At 37.9% G+C, this 17,610-nt stretch overlaps 2 protein-coding genes and 1 pseudogene across 5 annotated transcripts; 1 reads left to right on the forward strand and 2 right to left on the reverse strand.

The window, feature by feature from the left end:
* Positions 1-1,022: 1,022 nt before the first annotated feature.
* Positions 1,023-8,037, reverse strand: LOC148725811 (TNF receptor-associated factor 6-like). 3 transcript variants are annotated; one of them, XM_088731074.1, is made up of 5 exons: positions 7,554-8,037; positions 6,965-7,417; positions 6,262-6,442; positions 4,689-5,556; positions 1,023-2,729 (listed from the first exon to the last, which is right to left on the reverse strand). In XM_088731074.1, the coding sequence occupies exons 1-4, from the start codon at positions 7,628-7,630 to the stop codon at positions 5,353-5,355; spliced, it is 915 nt and encodes a 304-aa protein (XP_088587200.1). In that variant the 5' UTR covers positions 7,631-8,037; the 3' UTR covers positions 1,023-2,729; positions 4,689-5,352. The 3 variants fall into 3 exon arrangements, with proteins under 3 accessions (XP_088587200.1, XP_088587199.1, XP_088587198.1); XM_088731073.1 differs by adding an exon at positions 3,830-3,898 and having other exon boundaries at positions 6,965-8,037; XM_088731072.1 differs by having other exon boundaries at positions 6,965-8,037.
* On the forward strand, positions 5,414-15,113 carry LOC148725812 (uncharacterized). 2 transcript variants are annotated; one of them, XM_088731076.1, is made up of 4 exons: positions 5,414-5,506; positions 14,538-14,573; positions 14,722-14,778; positions 14,896-15,113. In XM_088731076.1, the coding sequence occupies exons 1-4, from the start codon at positions 5,499-5,501 to the stop codon at positions 14,957-14,959; spliced, it is 165 nt and encodes a 54-aa protein (XP_088587202.1). In that variant the 5' UTR covers positions 5,414-5,498; the 3' UTR covers positions 14,960-15,113. The 2 variants fall into 2 exon arrangements, with proteins under 2 accessions (XP_088587202.1, XP_088587201.1); XM_088731075.1 differs by lacking the exon at positions 5,414-5,506 and adding an exon at positions 14,198-14,391.
* On the reverse strand, positions 8,874-10,844 carry LOC148725813 (uncharacterized; annotated as a pseudogene).
* Positions 15,114-17,610: the final 2,497 nt, after the last annotated feature.

Below are 17,610 nucleotides of genomic sequence, written 5' to 3' on the forward strand. Positions count from 1 at the left end.
TGTAACAACCCCTGACTGTAAGAACCCCTGATTGTAAGAACCCCTGACTGTAAGACCCCTGTTTGTAAGAACCCCTGATTGTAAGAACCCCTGATTTTAAGAACCCCTGATTGTAAGAACCCCTGATTGTAAGGCCCCTGATTGTAAGAACCCTGTTTGTAAGAACCCCTGATTTTAAGAACCCCTGATTGTAAGAGCCCCTGATTGTAAGACCCCTGATTGTAAGAACCCCTGACTGTAAGACCCCTGATTGTAAGAACCCCTGATTGTAAGACCCCTGTTTGTAAGAACCCCTGACTGTAAGACCCCTGATTGTAAGAACCCCTGATTGTAACAACCCCTGAATGTAAGAACCCCTGATTGTAAGAACCCCTGACTGTAAGACCCATGATTGTAAGAACCCCTGATTGTAAGAACCCCTGATTGTAAGAACCCCTGATTGTAACAACCCCTGACTGTAAGACCCCTGATTGTAAGAACCCCTGATTGTAAGACCCCTGACTGTAAGAACCCCTGATTGTAACAACCCCTCACTGTAAGACCTCTGATTGTAAGAACCCCTGACTGTAAGACCCCTGATTGTAAGAACCCCTGATTATAAGACCCGTAAATGTAAGGCAATCCCTGAGTGGAAGGCTTTGATCTGGTTGTAAAGTATGAATTTGAAGCTCCAACATAAATCAGAAATTTACAACTCTTATATGATCTGTATTAAGACCCTTGAAGATGTGAATCAAACATAAAACCCTGAAAGTATGGTACACATTTTAGGACCAATGGGTTGAATACAATCACTTTTCATGTATTTGTTGAGAGGTCAAGGTTTAGGGTTAACAATAGTTTAAAATTTATATGAAAATGTTGCATATTCGAATCCATTGTTTGTAATATTGAAAAGCACAGAAACCCATTTGGGATCATAACTATTGTCAGTAGCAAACCTGCTCATTCCCACAGTCTATCAGGCAAAAGGCAAAGAGATTGGAATAAACCTAGTAAGTAATTAAAAGGGTCATTGCAAATAAGTTTCCAAAGTTTATTTGAAATTTATTAAAAAATTACAGATATTGAATACACTTTGCCTGGTGCTAAACCTGGACCTTATTCACTTTGATTATATTTGTATTGACAGCATTAAAATACATGCAAATAGACAAACTATTAATAATATATCTCATCACGTTTTTTGAAGAAAGGGAGGGAAATGAAGTTTAACTTGGATAAAACACTCATCTACCACTTGCATTACAACTAAGTTTGTTTGAAAAATTTATCCATGCAATATAAACAAAAAGAGTTTGATGTTTCCTACAGATTAATATTGAGATGATGACACTCAATATAGGCACAGTGCCTACTTCCTAACAACCTATGAGCCACTCATTCTTTAAGACACTCAACAAACTCCTTACATCTGAAATTCATGTCATTAAAAATAAGCAAGAGGTAAATAGTTAATGCTTTAAAAAAAATGTGTGAATTACAATATGGGTATTGAATAAATATTTCATTAAAAAGAAGTACAAGGGATAATCAAAATCAAAAATTGACAACTTCTTTAGCATATTTTCCACTATAATAAAATTTCCACTCTTTGAAATTATAGGGGTACCATGAGAGACCTTTATGATGGATTGAAAATTTGCTTCTATTCTTCGTAGTATATATGTATTTATTGATTCTGGAGAATTAAGTTCCTAGTTTTTACATCAGTTATGGATAAAAAGCTCTCTCTGTCTATGTGATGTATTGACTTTATCAACAAGTATTTCTGAGTTTAGCACATTTGCAGTTATTTACAATACACATAACTTCCACTCCTCTCCAACCAGATTTAATGACATGTATTTGGATGATTTAAAATTTGGTAAAATCAAATAAGGCTGAGGAGTTAACCAAACACTGAATTTGGCCTGCCCTATACTATGGATGTAACATTAACGAGTATAAATTAAAATGAAACAAAGGTAGCTTTAAATTCAATCATGTCAGGGAGGTCTGAATTACTTTAGTGTATTGCCAATTAATCCAGCCAAATCATCATGCTCATGTTCTGGAGACAAATCTTAGTTATTAAATTTGATGCAAAAATTTTGTTAGACTTTTGACATCATCTCAATATTTGTTTTCAGTTTTTTTAAGATTTCATAGAGGGATGCAGTCTCATTATAGAATTGCATAATTCAATAAAAACTTGCATTTTGATGGTTCATAAAGCGAGGGATTTAGCGTGGAATTGTAAGTGGAAAATGAGGCTCAGTGATACTGTTTTGCATCTTTTGTTTTGCACTCAGGACAAAAAAAGTATATCATTGCTGTTTTCTTTACTTCTTATTAACTTTTATTCATCCATATGATTCAAGGAAAAGCCATACTTGACTCACCAATTCCACATCAAATTGCATGCCAAAAACTAATATTGCACAAATTGCAAATTCCCTCATCAGGTAATTAATTTTCCTATAGTAGCACTTTCTAAAGTTGAGGAGTGAAGAAATTCAATTCAATTAAAATAGTATTACAAGCTTCAATTGAAATAGTGTTACAACTTTAGGATGAAATTTCTTTAATCCTCAACAATTTCGGGTACTAGCATCTCTAATTTCATTGTTGCATGTGTTGTGTTTTGAGGCATTTTATTGGCAAGCCTCACCATCTTGCCGTCTGACAGTTTCACCACAGGCACTATGTAAATTCTTGCCTTGTCACCAGCTTTCCTCAAGGCACAACTGTTGATAAACGAGATAAATGCCGTTACATGACAATGAAATAAGTGTATGAAACGTTCCTAATGACATAGTCTGTCAATTAACTGCCTTGAATACAGGGTATTTAAGTGATTACATTCATTCCTAACAAGCCACCTTTTGAACAAACCAGGGCACAAATCCACACCCATCCCTTAGCACAAAAGTGCTCTTTACTTATTTCTCCCAATTCTGAGGATATTTTTGGGCAAATCAGTGCTCCTCGCCTCAATTTATGTCTACAGTTTTATTTCTTGCACATACCTTAACCACTATCTAATACTGTGAAGTTTAATTCATGGTGGGGCTCCCACGTGCACGAAGCGCGTATGGGGCAGATCCCCATACCCATGGAATAATTATGGTTAACCTCTTTTTGTTTGTTTTTCACGTGCCTGACTGAGCGTATGTACGTACATGCGTACGTGCCTTCAACTTCCACAGGTAGGGTAGGGGAGACTATCAAAACAAAGGGAGGGGTGTCTCAGGCAAGTTCTGGCATTTGCACTTCTTTTATGTTATCATTAATATTATGAACTTGGGAGCTCTGCTTTTAGGCTTGGCTAAAGCTATATATTACGAATAAATGGATCGGGAGTAAGAGAATGTGTATTCTCAAGTCTAATTTTTCTCTGCTTACCAGGCAATTATCTAACAACATGTTACCCTTTTTGAGAGACAAAAATGAAATGTATGTGTAAATATGGCGCTAAGGTCAGTCAGGGGCCCTCTCCCTCCTCTAAGCCTCCTAATGTATCTGATGTTCTTCAACTATATCAAGGTTCTCAAGTCGTTGATAATAAACTCATAAAGGCTGAAAGTTTCTAAAGAAACTGTTTGGGGCTGCGTCGGTGGGGGTAACGAAATAATTTGAATATATCAACAAAGTTGAAATGGTAAATTGGCCACCATTACGATTATAAAAGCCCACGTTTCGAGCATTAGCCCTTTGTCGGAGTGAATAGAGGAATTGTGGGTTGTGTGTGCTTTTGAAGGCAGAAAAAGGAGCTACATGATTGGTGGGAACATGGCAACGAGAAAAACACGAATAAATCAGTGGAATGAAAAGCGTTCGTTGATACCTGTGGGATTTAGACTGCCGGTTTGAAAGATGAGCTTTTGTTCAAGAGTTTTCTGGCTTTCCAGGCTACCTAGGTGTAAGGAAAGACCGCAGATTGCCATGTGTTGCTTAGAATGATTAGGTAAAAGCAACGTAATCGTAACGGTGGCCAATTTACCATTTCAACTTTGTTGATATATTCAGATAATAAACTCAACCTGTTTTAATTAAATAACTGCAGTTCCTGAAGTTTAAATTTTGGATGTGTCAATTTTTTTCATTCGATTAATAACATTTGATGCTGGTTATACCAGAATTAACGTAAAATCTTCTAGGGATAAGAGCAAGACATTAAAGTCCCTTTTTTGCTGCTTGCAAACAAACAAGGTTTGGAGCCCATTTCTCTTGGTGTACGAAGATCGTTCTGAGAAAGTGTGTGGACAAAACGTGGCCTACCCTATGGCCTACCCTGTGGCCTACCCTGTGGCCTACCCTATGGCCTACCTATGGCCTACCGGTGGTCAGATCTTTAAAAGGATAGCACTGCTAGAAACCTTTCAACGTTTTCCTGAGTACTGTCTTACCAACGAATTTCTTCTGTTGTTTTGGGGGCCACATTCCTATCAAAATTTCTTAACCTTCTGATAGAATAACGAAATCGAGGAACAGAAGCCGGTTAAATGCAACTTTTGGGCAAACATCATCATATCAGCTCTCCTTTCAAATTAGTGCAATACTGGCCCTTTCTTTGGAAAAAGCAAGTAAAGTTTGCGAAATGTTTACGACGGCGATGCGTGCGTGTCCCGGGGTGCTCGTTGCAAATTCAATACTCTACAGCACTTAAAAAATTGGCCTGGCACGTTATGTTAGCTTTTTCTTACCTGGATATGCTCTCCGATATAACGCCGTTCCTGATTACATTTTTACACTAGCACTCCACTATATGTCACCAACTGACCGCCATTTTGCATATCCTCTGCGACGCAATTTTCCCTTTCGTAAACGACCGTTGCCATTTTGAAACGGTCGTTGCCATTTCCGAGAACAGTCGTTTCCATTCATTACAAAATGGCAACGACTGTTTCGACAAATGACAACGACCGTTTCAAAATGGCAAAATTGACCTTTTCAAATGGCAACAGCCGTTTAGGAAAAGAAATATGCCTTTGCGACCACGCAATATATTAGCCCCACCTCTCCCCTCCCCCTTAACCTACCGGTATAGTTGAGTGCTGTGATATTTGCAGTGTTTCGTTCCCTCGGAAGTTGAAAATCGTGTTAGCGACCTTTAAGTATACCCTTTTGTACGCCAGCGTATTCGTTCGACTCTTACTGATTTTATTTTTATGTTCTTAAAAATCTGCCTACCGGTAGGCCATACGTTAGGCCATAGGGTGGTCCACAGGGTAGGCCATGGCCTAGGCCACGTTTTATCCACACCCTCTGACTGAAGTTTATTTGCTCTCAGTAATGAAACTAGGATACATAGGGTCTACTCTGCAGCAGCAACTGACTCTGATATGTTCATTGTCAAGATTTAGAAACTTACCTCACAGATATGCACGCTGAATCAGCACCTTGGGAGTACTGAAGATAAGTGCAGTCATTGGTGTCGACCAGGATACACCACTGTCTCTCCCACTTTTCAAATATTGGAGAGCGCATTACTGCATTCGGCTTTGCTGCGGGTAATGTCCAGGTGAATACAGTAACCATTCCATTTGGTGTTGGTTTTATGTTTTGTGGTACCTGAAAAAAGAAAATAATATACATACTTTTGAGATAAAACATATGGAAAACATTTCATGTAAAGTAATGTGCCTAGCGAGTTTCGTAAGGATTTTCGTATGTTCCCAGGCGCTCCCTATTTTTAGGAGCTCCGTAGACTTAAAGGCGAGGAAAATCTAGAGCGATGAGCAAAATGTACCACATGTTACACCAGGGAATAAGGGATTAATTATTCTATCATTATTTCAAACCAGTACTTTGGCTATTAGTTGTCGTAATAAAACCCTAAGCGTTTTTGCAGTATTGCATCGATCGCCTAGGGCGTGGGCGAAAGACGAAAACGACGCGCACAAAACCACTATATTATGGTCAACAAAATGGCCAACGAAACGACTCGTTGCTTACAAAAGCGAATTTTAAAGAAACGGGGGCAAAAATTGATCCTTAAGAGTAGCTATTTTATTTCTTAGCTCGTGGGGGAGGAAGATCGCGTGACGAGCCCAAAGAACGTCTGCGTAGAAGGCTATTGCAACGCGAGCTTTGTTAAAAGTGACTGAAACTGTTTAATTATATATGATACATTTAAAGGAAACAAATTTCTATTGCATTAAAAAACTCCAACCCAAATTATGGCTTTTTTGAGTTAAGAGCAAAAAGAAAAAAGAAAAAAACGCTAACAGCCGATACCCACCCCTCCTTTATTTGCACATTTTATCATCCACCTACCTTAGCGAGGACGTTCCAGAAAAGTTTCTGGCGTTCCTTGGTTATTAGGGACAAATGTTTTCTTTGGTTTCCCTCCATGTGTTCCTCCTTGTTTTTCCTTCGTATTGCCTTTTCGCAACCTTTCATAGCGCAGATACACATTCTTTCTCCACAATCAATCGAATGAGATGGTATTAAACTCCTTTTGGAATAAAAAGAAACCTTGTCAAAAATGACATGCAGTATTAATCATCTCACATCCTTATGCCGTGTTTTGCTTCTTACTGGTACAGCTTGTAACACCAGGCTGTTTGAGAGCTGAATGATTAATACGTTACATAACCTCTAAGCAATCAGGCTACTCGGAAACATCGGATGATATGATTCCATCGTAAGCGTATTTAAGGATAATTTTTAACAGGATAGGTTACTCTTTGGATCATCATAATTTAAAGTATACTTAAGCGTGGTGAAGGGAATTATATGAAATTAGGCAAAACAATAACGATATCATGATTACATAAAGAAATCAGCTAAGATACTCTCTTTATATGTTTGCTCTTGACGTACGTAAAGGAATGATAGAAATCAAAAGATACCCATAATTAGAATCTGCCCTTCTGATGCCACAAGGTGATAAAAAAAAAGTTGGTATCACGTTGCAAGTTTTGCGAAAAGACAAGGCTTAACTCACGTATCTTCCAAAAGTCCTATCTGAAATTACCTCGTGATATTTTGTCCACATTTAAGTGGGCAAGGCACCTCTGTAACACTACAAGTTAGATCTCCGTGTTTCTTTTTATCTTTTCTTTTGAAGCTGACGCCACATTTGCAGAGGACTTCCATCATTGGACACGTCGCTTTGTGAGCGTCTATTTGTTTCCTTTTCATACTTTCTTGGCATTCTTGACAATTTAATTCTAACTCCGGACACTGTTCTAGGTGATCTTTGGCCCGGTTTAGCGCAATATTCTCTCCGCAGCACTTGCACTGCCCATCGACCATCCCAAGCATGGTATTCGCGAGGCGGTTTGAGCAGAACGCCGTCACAGGCTGACGGCACATCTCGCATGTGCTGGATTGCCCTTGACTTGTTTTCTTAAACATATCCACGCAGAAACCACAAAAGGAATGGCCACACGGTGTTGCTAGTTCTGCGTCTAGAATGGGATTCTTGCTGTAAAAGAGAAGGCGAAGTAAGGTCAGGAAAATAGCTCCAGGCTGGCATGTTATTCCGAAAATGGCGTGAAGTGTATTATCCATTCAAGTCACAAGTTAAATATTTATAGCAAATGGTAATAACTTCAACTTACCAAACATTACACAGGTATTCAGCTGGGATAGAATCGCTGAATGCGATGTAGTCAAAAACCGAACGAGAGTGACTCATGTTTGGTCAGTTTAAAATGGCTTGTCGTTTCTCTTCGCTCGGAGGCTCTCTCTCTTTCTCTCTCTCTAACTTTTGTTAGGAGTGTGAAGGAATAAACCGCCTACGTGGTGGAATATCAAAATTCACAGGAAACAACTTCCCTTCAACAACCAATAGGAAAGTAAACCACAGTGACTCTTGACAAGCACTCGCGCACTTTGCTAACAGGTATATTAAAGTTGTATTTCCACACCTTATTCAATGACAAAAAGTGTTCATGGGACAAAGATTATTTTAAGAGATACTTCCTGGTACTGCACTTATAAATGGGAAGATTGCATTTTGTTTAGATAAACATTTTCCACAGGCTGAGATCTCCAATGTCTGCATATTTTCACCATTTAAGTTGTTTTAAAAAATCATGTCGAATAAGTCATTCAAGAATACGTAGAGCACGTCTGCAGATTTCGAATTATACCTTGCTTAGTTTTGGAATGACATTAATTCTTGAGTTATTGTCGATTTCATTACGACAATACTACTTTTCAAGTTTGACAAGTGCTTCGCTTCGTTGTATAAAGTTCTGTTTCTACTGAAATCAAAATTGCTTATCTAAAATTGTGATAACCGCCGACAGTATTTGCGGTTATGTGTGGCTGGATTAACAGGAAGGGGGGGTATTGTTTAAATAAGTTGTGACAACCAATATTATTGTCAGAAAATAATGAATGGATAAAATTAACCATTAACTAAGGAAGTGCGAACCTTTATTGTTTGGATGAGCAAACCTATCGAAATCAGTTTCGCTTTGAATAAACGATTCCTTTCTCTAGAACCTTTACAGTGTATAAAAGTAGAAATTATTATGGCTACCATTACCTATCGACGGAAAGGACTTTTCATTTTATTTGATGGGCATAGTTGTTCGCATCTTGTTGATACTGAAATTAAAATTATGTAAAAACCGCCAACAGCATTTCATTTGTGTGGGTGGAGTCACAGAAAATAGGCTATTGTTTAAATAAGTTGTGAAAACCTATCTATTATCACAAAAGAAATGAATGGATGAAATAAACCATTAATTAAGCAAGTGCGAGCCTTTCAGAGTTTCATTGAGCTAACCCATCCGTTTTGCTTTCAACAAATGATTCCTTACTTTGTGTCACATTGGCAATAATCATCACCTTCTGGCTATGTCAGTTTATTAAGTCGCGCGACTCACTTTATTTCAACTATTCATTTAGAGGAGATGTGCGAGAAAAAAAAAGCGAAAAATTAAGCCGAAAGTGTCGGTACGGAAATTGTTCACAATTCCAAGATTGCTTAGCCTCGCTGAGTAAAAGATATAAAGGAAATTGCCCCTTGCTGTGTTGCAAGTTTAGGAAAAGCGATGCTGTTTCCGCCTTGTTTTGGCCTTATCAAAGCCCGAACACTTCGTTTTGGGGTGAATAAAACAAACACTTTTCAAGAGGCATACTGGAGTTTTCATGGAGTTGCTATTATTTATAAGGGATAGTACGTTGGTACTATTGCCAGAACATTTTCGAAAACGGCTTCCAGCCCGAGCCAATCTCGCCACATGTGTTCGTCAAGGAAATCCTGGATGTCCCCTTGGCGGATTCCTTTCTCCCTCTTTACGTGGTACTTGACGCGCGCCCACGCCGACTCTGCCTCTTGCGTATGTACGCCAGTAACGGGATCAACGAAGTTGTTCTGATGGAAAACTATTCTGTGCATGGTCACGTGAGGAACGTACAGATGAAGGTTCCTGTACGCAGCCCAGTCGTCAGTGTGCACTTCTGACCCAGGCAGGAGGACCCTTTGAAGAATATCGGACAATGTTCGGCGGTCTCTTCTCCTTACAACTTGAAAGTAGCCGCGACAAGGACTGTGTTCCGTAGAGATCACGCCAAACACCCACACTTCATCGCTGGCCCTGCGACCTCTTTTATACTATAACGATTAAATTTTTAAAACGGAGATTTACATTGGCATTCATGCTTGTCAAAATAACGATTAACTTTGATTTGATGCGTGCGAAATCAAGCACCCTCCTGGCATACAAACCCTCCTTCTTACCAGATTTAATGGCGGGTGTTAGGCGTTTTTGTATCATGGGCACGGTAGCCAGAAAAACGGACAATTCTTCAACCTGGCTGTGCTCGCGAGCACATGTATGACTTGCAGCAAGAAAAAATGCTTGCGGATCAAACCCTATTAATATTTCGTGGTAAAATAACTTTTCCGTACGGAGAGTTGGATGTGTCTGATACTTGGCGGAAAATCTAAAGACTACTCTGATTTTGGGATGTTGCAAGCTAGCAAAGGCGGGCGTATTACAAGGGGCCAATCTTAAAAGGGGGCGTAACCTCTGTCAAACCATAAGCAAATAAATAAATGAGACTTGGCGAGCCCGGAAATTGATAGATTTCCTTTAAAAGTTGTCAAGAAGTTGCTACAAAATTAAGTTTTCAAACAGAAGCCTCCGTTTGAAATGAAAATTACAGTGCACTTACTCACCTTCGATTTGTGCTTGAATTGACTTTCGTCACACTTGACCACGTACACACGCCCGCCAAATGGGGTGACTGGCCTATCTTCTATATCTCTCTTACAAAATAAAGCGGAGCGTGGCAAACACACGTCCAACTGTGTTTTTCGTCAATCCAACCATTAAAGAAACTCTAGAGCGCAACTCGCGATGACTCCACAGATAGATCAGAATTAGGAGTTTTTTTAGATGAATTCGGGGAAACTCGGCGAAAAAACTGCCTTCTCTCGGAGACTTTTTGCCTCTACAGCCTTTGCATCTCCTTATAAAGAAAAATATTTAATAATTATAGACAAGGATCGATTGTTAGTCATTTTGCTTTAATTTGGTAAAAGGAAAGCAGTGGTCTAACTCGTGAAGAATTCCGATTTATGATGATCACTTATTTCAATGCTAAACTACCTAGTAGTATGTCAATGATAGAAAGTAGAAATTTAAAAAAGTTTAGTATTGGTACTATCTATTCTTACCACACATATCCATCTACGTGGTCTGGGTTTCTCTCTACAAATTCCATTCCTCTATTGCATGGCACGCATCTCAGAGGACTAGCTATCAAGTTCTGCCGCTGTAGCCAAGTTATTACATTGAGGACTGGACCATCAGTAAGCCTGTTAATGTCCATGAGATTCATCTTGATGCTCTTCGGATGCTTGATTTGCTGTATTTTACTACTTATTTTGTGACTGCCGAGAAACCGCTACTGCAGCAAAAACGAGAGGCGGAGCTGCGGTCCTCTGTTCTGTCGTTCTTTGAAATAAAATTTTCGCACTTTGTTTGTGGCCTTTTCACAATAACCATAGGAATTCTCAAGCCCTCATTGGTCGAGAGTCATTTTCAATCTTCGCCACGAAGACTAAACCATTTCTCTCGTGAAAAAAATGCACATTTCTGAAAAATGGACAATGACGAGTGTCCGAGTTCCAAGATTGGCATACGCGGAGAAATTTTTTAAGAGGAACTTGTCGAAGTGAAAGAAGTACGTGGCGAAAGAAAATCTTCAGAAAAAAAGGGCCGGTTCTCGGTTCGCAAGGAGGAAAGAGGGCGACCTTGTAAAAATACTTAGAGATGCTGAAGTGAAGGGCACAAAAATAAAAATGAAGTGGGTGATAACAAAATTCAGGGTAAAAGATTCTATCAATTCACTACTTAACACGAGGTAGTGAGTCTCATCGCCTCTTTGGTTACACTGTCAACAACACTCACGTGAAAAAAGCAACGATCGATCATGTCACGTGCGGGTGATTTTCGGAAAACCTTGGCGCATTAACTGTACCTAAGAGATAATAATCTATTACTACATAGATTGTACTCAAAATATAGGTTTAGAGCACATATCAAGCGCAAAAACGTCTACGTTCATGGAAAACTTAAATTTATGCGAATTTCTTGAATATTTATCAACTACTAATAATAAAAACAATGATAATAATAATAAACTTTATCTATATAGCGTCTATATCACTATTTGCTCTAGGCGCTTAACAGTATCACAAAATGTATTTAAAAACACTGATAAATCGAACAACTACATTATATAAACATGGAAATTAAACAGAAATATATTTACAAATCAAAAAAGCTTGGCGAATTAAATATGTCTTTCTTGGAAGAATTCTAGGAATCGGCATTTCTTAAAGATGCGGGTATGCTGTTCCATAATTTAGGTCCTTGAGTAACTTATTCGAACAAGAACGCATAGAGTAGGAGCTGGTAAAAAAGCTTAGAAAATTGGATATATTTCTTGGTGAATCTCCAAGGGCCTCTAAGGATATCAGTTTTTGTAACTTTAGGAGTTACCCTAGCTAAATAAAAGTATCTACTACTACTAGATTACTACAGTTAAGAAAATCCTCCCCTCCGAAAGCAAAGAACCATCTCCAAGACTCAAAGTCGACGGTCAAGTAATAACTGAAAAGAGCTCAATCGCAAATTATTTCAACAATACATTCGTAAATACAGCTGTCAACCTTTGCAAATCGTTTGTAAATGCTGGATCGAAACTCTCGTGAAGTATATCTTTAACAGAAGCTACGAACGCTACTTTTCTGTTTACTGACAGTTCTGAAACTGCTGTTCAGTCGGAAGACCGACGAATTAAATCAGGCAAAGCAGTCGGCTTAGATAACATTCCACAAAGACTTCTAAAGGACGCTTCTGCAATAGTCACAAAACCTATTAACAGTAATAATTAATGCTTCACTGTCTCAGAGCAAAGTTCCTGACGACTAGCTTTCGTGGACTTGCGTAAGGCATTCAACGCAATAGCTCATTCTATTTTGTTGAGGAAACTGCGCTATTTTGGAATCAAAAGGAAAGAACTGAACCGATTTGAAAACTATCTGTCTGGCCGCAGCCAAGTTATGGCAATGCCGGACTTCTGGATAATTTTCAAAGAAGGGCATTTAAAACTGTTTCAAAATCTAAGGATAGTGGTCAAGCTTTAATGGATCTTAAATGGCCTTACAGTAAATGTTATTACAGTCGAGAAGCGACGAACATAATTTTAAAGTGGTTAATAAATGTATTTCTGTTAACTGTCCTCTAAACCCAACCCTAACCCTAATAATACCAGAACAAGACAGGGAAATTTGCTTCATTTGCCTCGCGCTAGAACTGAAAAAGCTAAGAAATCTTTTTTTTATCATGGATATGTTGTTTATAATAGTCACGTTAATTAGAATTGTCTGTATTATTATATTAAATAAGACTTTTTTATTATTTTATATTTATTTTTGGATCCTATTCACCAGGGCTCCTATTGATAGCAGAGCTTTGAGTTCTGATGGGACTACCCTGATGTTGGGATTTCTATTTATTTCTATTTTTATCTATCAAGATGGGAGTTATATGTTTATACTTCTTTGTAAATGTTACAATGCGCGCTGCCCTATTCTGCACTAGCTGTAGGCAGTTTAAGAGAACTTTAGGTAATCCATATAAAATATCAGTACAGACAGTAGTCCAAGTTAGTGGTCACAAAAGGATGAATAATTGCTTAAGCAGATTCACGATCCAAATATGTACTGATCTTACTGATATCAGTTAGTTAGATGGAAATGACATTTTTCGAAAATCTTTTTAATGTGGTCTTCTATACCAGCACTGAGATCGAGTGTCACTCCAAGATTACGAACAGAAGAGGAGGATTGAACAGTTTCACCCCCAACATGCAAGAACAAATTCCAATTTCGCCAATGTCAGTGCGAACCGAGCTCTGTCTAAGTTCCAAGCTATTTTTCTTGACTGTTGTTAAAAGTTATTGTGATGAACGAAAACTAAAGTTTTATTTGAACGTTGATATAAAAGTATCAAACATTTATGTGGCGAATTTTGAGATTTAGGTAGCCGGACAATTTTTTAGAAAGTTTTCGGCATTTCAATGAGGGACTTTCCAGCAACTTTACTAACCCAATCGAGACAGGCTTAGTTTGTCCTCCTACCATTTACCAAGTGTAATTACAAGGTGTTACATCTTTTCGTTTATTACAAAGTGCGATGGTCTGCTCTTACCACCTATTTCCACACTCCCCCTGTTGGGGCAAGGCATTGATAGGTGTATCAACAGTAGCTGTATATTTCATGAATAAAAATTGTGCTGCAAGATAAAAATTTACAGCAGTGATGATCATGGCTGAAAACTGCAAACTATATCCGTTATCAGCAAATGAAACAATTTTATGATTGTCATAGTGCCAGAAATGTTTCTTTGACATTATCAATTTTGTTAATTAAGAAACTAAACGTTTTCACATCTGCCTGTGGCGCATCACTTTATAAAACGATTGTAAAGAATTGCTTTCCGAAAACATAGCTAGCTATATTAGAAGCCTTGCTGCAATGACCACAATGTAAATGTAAATAGATTTTGTATATGTAAACACATTACCCTTTTCTTTGAGGAAAACAAAATCCTGCAGAGAAATCAGGAGGGAAAAAATATCCTGCGGAGCATTTAGAATGGAAAAATATCCTGCCCAGCAGATTGCTAGAAAAAATTCATTTCATGACCAAAAATCACCCCCCCCCCACCCCCTCCCCTCAAAAGTTAAATGGTCGGGCGCTTACTTCAATTCAAGAGCCTGGAAAGAAAGCCATTTGTAGCACACGAAATTCGAAATTTGTTCTTCCATGAGTTTCTAAGTGTTGGTCAAATGCCAATTTCCTCATTGTACTTTGAATTTCAACTGCACGTGCAGCACTGCATGGTAATAATTATCAGCAAAGCAAGGTGAAATTTTTTGGGTTTAAATGATGATTATGATGGTTTCTTTGCAACTCTTTGAACACTGGAGAAATTATTCCCTTAATAAGTCTTAATAAGTCTTAGGAAATACTTTAATATGAGTAAAACTCCAATTAATCATTTTTGTTTAGGTCCGCAAGAGAAGGCTCGCAAGGTTTAGTGAAGGGGTAATTACTTTTTATGATGTATTTCAAAAATTGTCCATTGCAAGTCTTTTTTAAGTGAATAGTAAACCTTTCATTTTGAAAACAACTTTGAAGACATAGGTGGTCAAACACAAACAAGTAAAACTTGATTGTTTTATATATTTTGTAGGAATCTTGTAAATATCCCCGTAATAATGAGAGTGACTGTGATGAAGATAGTAGAATTGTAAGTATCGTAAGTGGTTTGAAATGAAGTATAGTTACTATTTCAAAACTTGAAGGAAAAAGTGCAGATCTTTTAAAGAATTTATTTGATTAAAATGTATTTTCTTTTTTTTTGCAGACTTTCAAGAATTAATAATTTGTATTTTTGTAGTAAAATCTCAATTGTTGAACTTAATCCATAAATTTTCATTTCTATTTAATTTTTAGTGATTTGTTCTTAATAGGTTATTATGTATTACCCATATTGTAATTCATATTTTTATAAGCAATACAACTATTTAAGTTGTGATACAAGTTGTGGATGGGTTTTATTCAAATTAAACTTCATTTCCCTTCCTTGATGTTGTTTTTTCTTCAAAAAAGGTATGAGATATTTTATCAATAGTTTGTCTATTTGCATGTCTTTTGATGCTGTCAATACAAATAATAATAAAAGTGAATGAGGTCCAGGTTCAGCACTAGGAAAATATAAGTGTATTCAACATCTCTCATTGTATAATACTAAACTATAAGTGAATCTCGCAACTTGATTAACTGAATTAAACGGGAGGTGATGATTATTGCCAATGTGACACAAAGTAAGAAATCATTCGTTGAAAGCAAAACGGATGGGTTAGCTCAATGATGGTACAAATAAAGACTTGCACTCTCTAAATGAACTGTTTATTGTATCCATTAATTTCTTTTCTGGCAATAGATAGGTTTCACATCATTTTGATTTCAGTATCAACAAGATTACAAACAACTATGCGCATGAAATGAAATGAAAGAAAAGTTCTTTTCGTCGATATGTAATGGTGGCCTTAATAATTTCTTCTTTCATACACTGTTGAGGGTCTTTACAGCAAAACTGATTCTAAAAGGTTTGCTCAGTGATCATCTAAACAATAGAGGCTCAAACTCCCTCAGTTAATAGTTGATATTATCCATTCATTCATTTCTGATCATTAATATTGGTTCTCACAACTACAATACTCCCCTTCCTGTTAATCCAGCCAAACAACTGAAATAAATTTGAATTTATTCAATTTAGAGTTTATTTGCATTTGCACACGACCCCACAAGCTGTTCAGCTTTAAACATTATCGTGTCTAAATAAAGGTGTTATTATACTGTTGGCAGTTATGAAAAGTTTATATAAGTAATTTTGATTTCAGTAATTTTTATTTTCAATTTACAATAAAGCGAAGCACTTGTCAAACTTGAAAAGTAGTATTTCCGTAATGAAATCGACAGTAACACAAGAATTAACATCATTCCAAAGTTAAGCAAAGTTGAATTCGAAATCTGTCGAAGTTCTCTACGAATTCTCGGATGACTTATTTGCTCCACGTGATTTTTTAAATGCAAGCGTAAGAAAGGCAAATGTTGTCTTTCCATAAATTTTTTTATGCAGAGATATATCCGATGATAAGAGAAAAAAAAGAATAAATCCTGTGTACTGTAGGAATTCAGCTCACAACCTCTCGCTTTATGGGCTACCAGCTAGTTTTACAGTCAGGGGTCTTAAAATCAGGGGTTCTTACAGTCAGGGGTTCTTACAATCAGGGGTTCTTACAATCAGGGGTTCTTACAATCAGGGGTCTTACAATCAGGGGTTCTTACAGTCAGGGGTTCTTACAATCAGATGTTCTTAAAATCAGGGGTCTTACAATCAGGGGTCTTACAGTCAAGGGTTCTTACAATCAGGCGTTCTTACAATCAGGGGTTCTTACAATCAGGGGTTCTTAAAATCAGGAGTCTCAGTAAAGTCAGGAGTTCTTACAATCAGGGGTCTTACAGTCAGGGGTTCTTACAATCAGGGGTTCTTACAATCAGGGGTTCTTACAATCAGGGGTTCTTACAATCAGGGGTTCTTACAATCAGGGGTTCTTACAATCAGGGGTTCTTACAGTCAGGGGTTCTTACAATCAGGGGTTCTTACAATCGGGGGTTCTTACAATCAGGGGTCTTAAAATCAGGGGTTCTTAAAATGAGGGGTCTTACAGTCAGGGGTTCTTACAATCAGGGGTTCTTACAATCAGGGGTTCTTACAATCAGGGGTTCTTACAATCAGGGGTTCTTACAGTCAGGGGTTCTTACAATCAGGGGTTCTTACAATCGGGGGTTCTTACAATCAGGGGTCTTAAAATCAGGGGTTCTTACAATGAGGGGTCTTAAAATCAGGGGTTCTTAATCAGGGGTTCTTATATTCAGGGGTTCTTACAATCAGGGGTTCTTATATTCAGGGGTTCCTACTATCAGGGGTTCTTACAAACAGGGGTTCTTACAATCAGGGGTTCTTACAATCAGGGGTTCTTACAATCAGAGGTGTTACAGTCAGCGGTTCTTACAAACAGGGGTTCTTACAATCAGGGGTCTTACAAACGGGTTCTTACAATCAGGGGTTCTTACAATCAGGGGTCTTACAGTCAGGGGTTCTTACAATCAGGGGTCTTACAATCAGGGGTCTTACAATCAGGGGTTCTTACAATCAGGATTCTTACAATCAGGGGTTCTTACAGTCAGGGGTTCTTAAAATCAGGGGTCTTACAGTCAGGGGTTCTTACAATCAGGGGTTCTTAAAATCAGGGGTTCTTACAATCAGGGGTCTTACAGTCAGGGGTTCTTCCAATCAGGGGTTCTTACAATCAGGGGTTCTTAAAATCAGGTGTTCTTACAATGAGGGGTCTTACAGTCAGGGGTTCTTACAATCAGGGGTCTTACAATCAGGGGTCTTACAGTTAGGGTTCTTACAATCAGGGGTTCTTAAAATCAGGGGTTCTTACAATCAGGGGTCTTACAGTCAGGGGTTCTTACAATCAGGGGTCTTACAGTCAGGGGTTCTTAAAAT

The sequence above is a fragment of the Stylophora pistillata genome, chromosome 8, assembly GCF_964205215.1.
Source record: "Stylophora pistillata chromosome 8, jaStyPist1.2, whole genome shotgun sequence".
NCBI classification, from domain to species: Eukaryota; Metazoa; Cnidaria; class Anthozoa; order Scleractinia; family Pocilloporidae; genus Stylophora; species Stylophora pistillata.

Coding starts and splice junctions, on each gene's coding strand:
- LOC148725812 (XM_088731075.1), top strand. CDS start 14,213: ATGGTCGGGCGCTTACTTCAATTCAAGAGCCTGGAAAGAAAGCCATTT. Junction 14,574..14,721: donor TCGCAAGGTTTAGTGAAGGG/GTAATTACTTTT, acceptor TATATTTTGTAG/GAATCTTGTAAATATCCCCG. Junction 14,779..14,895: donor GTGATGAAGATAGTAGAATT/GTAAGTATCGTA, acceptor TTTTTTTTGCAG/ACTTTCAAGAATTAATAATT.
- LOC148725811 (XM_088731072.1), bottom strand. CDS start 7,503: ATGGATAATACACTTCACGCCATTTTCGGAATAACATGCCAGCCTGGA. Junction 6,443..6,964: donor TGTGGACAAAATATCACGAG/GTAATTTCAGAT, acceptor TTATTCCAAAAG/GAGTTTAATACCATCTCATT. Junction 5,557..6,261: donor TCTGGAACGTCCTCGCTAAG/GTAGGTGGATGA, acceptor TTCTTTTTTCAG/GTACCACAAAACATAAAACC.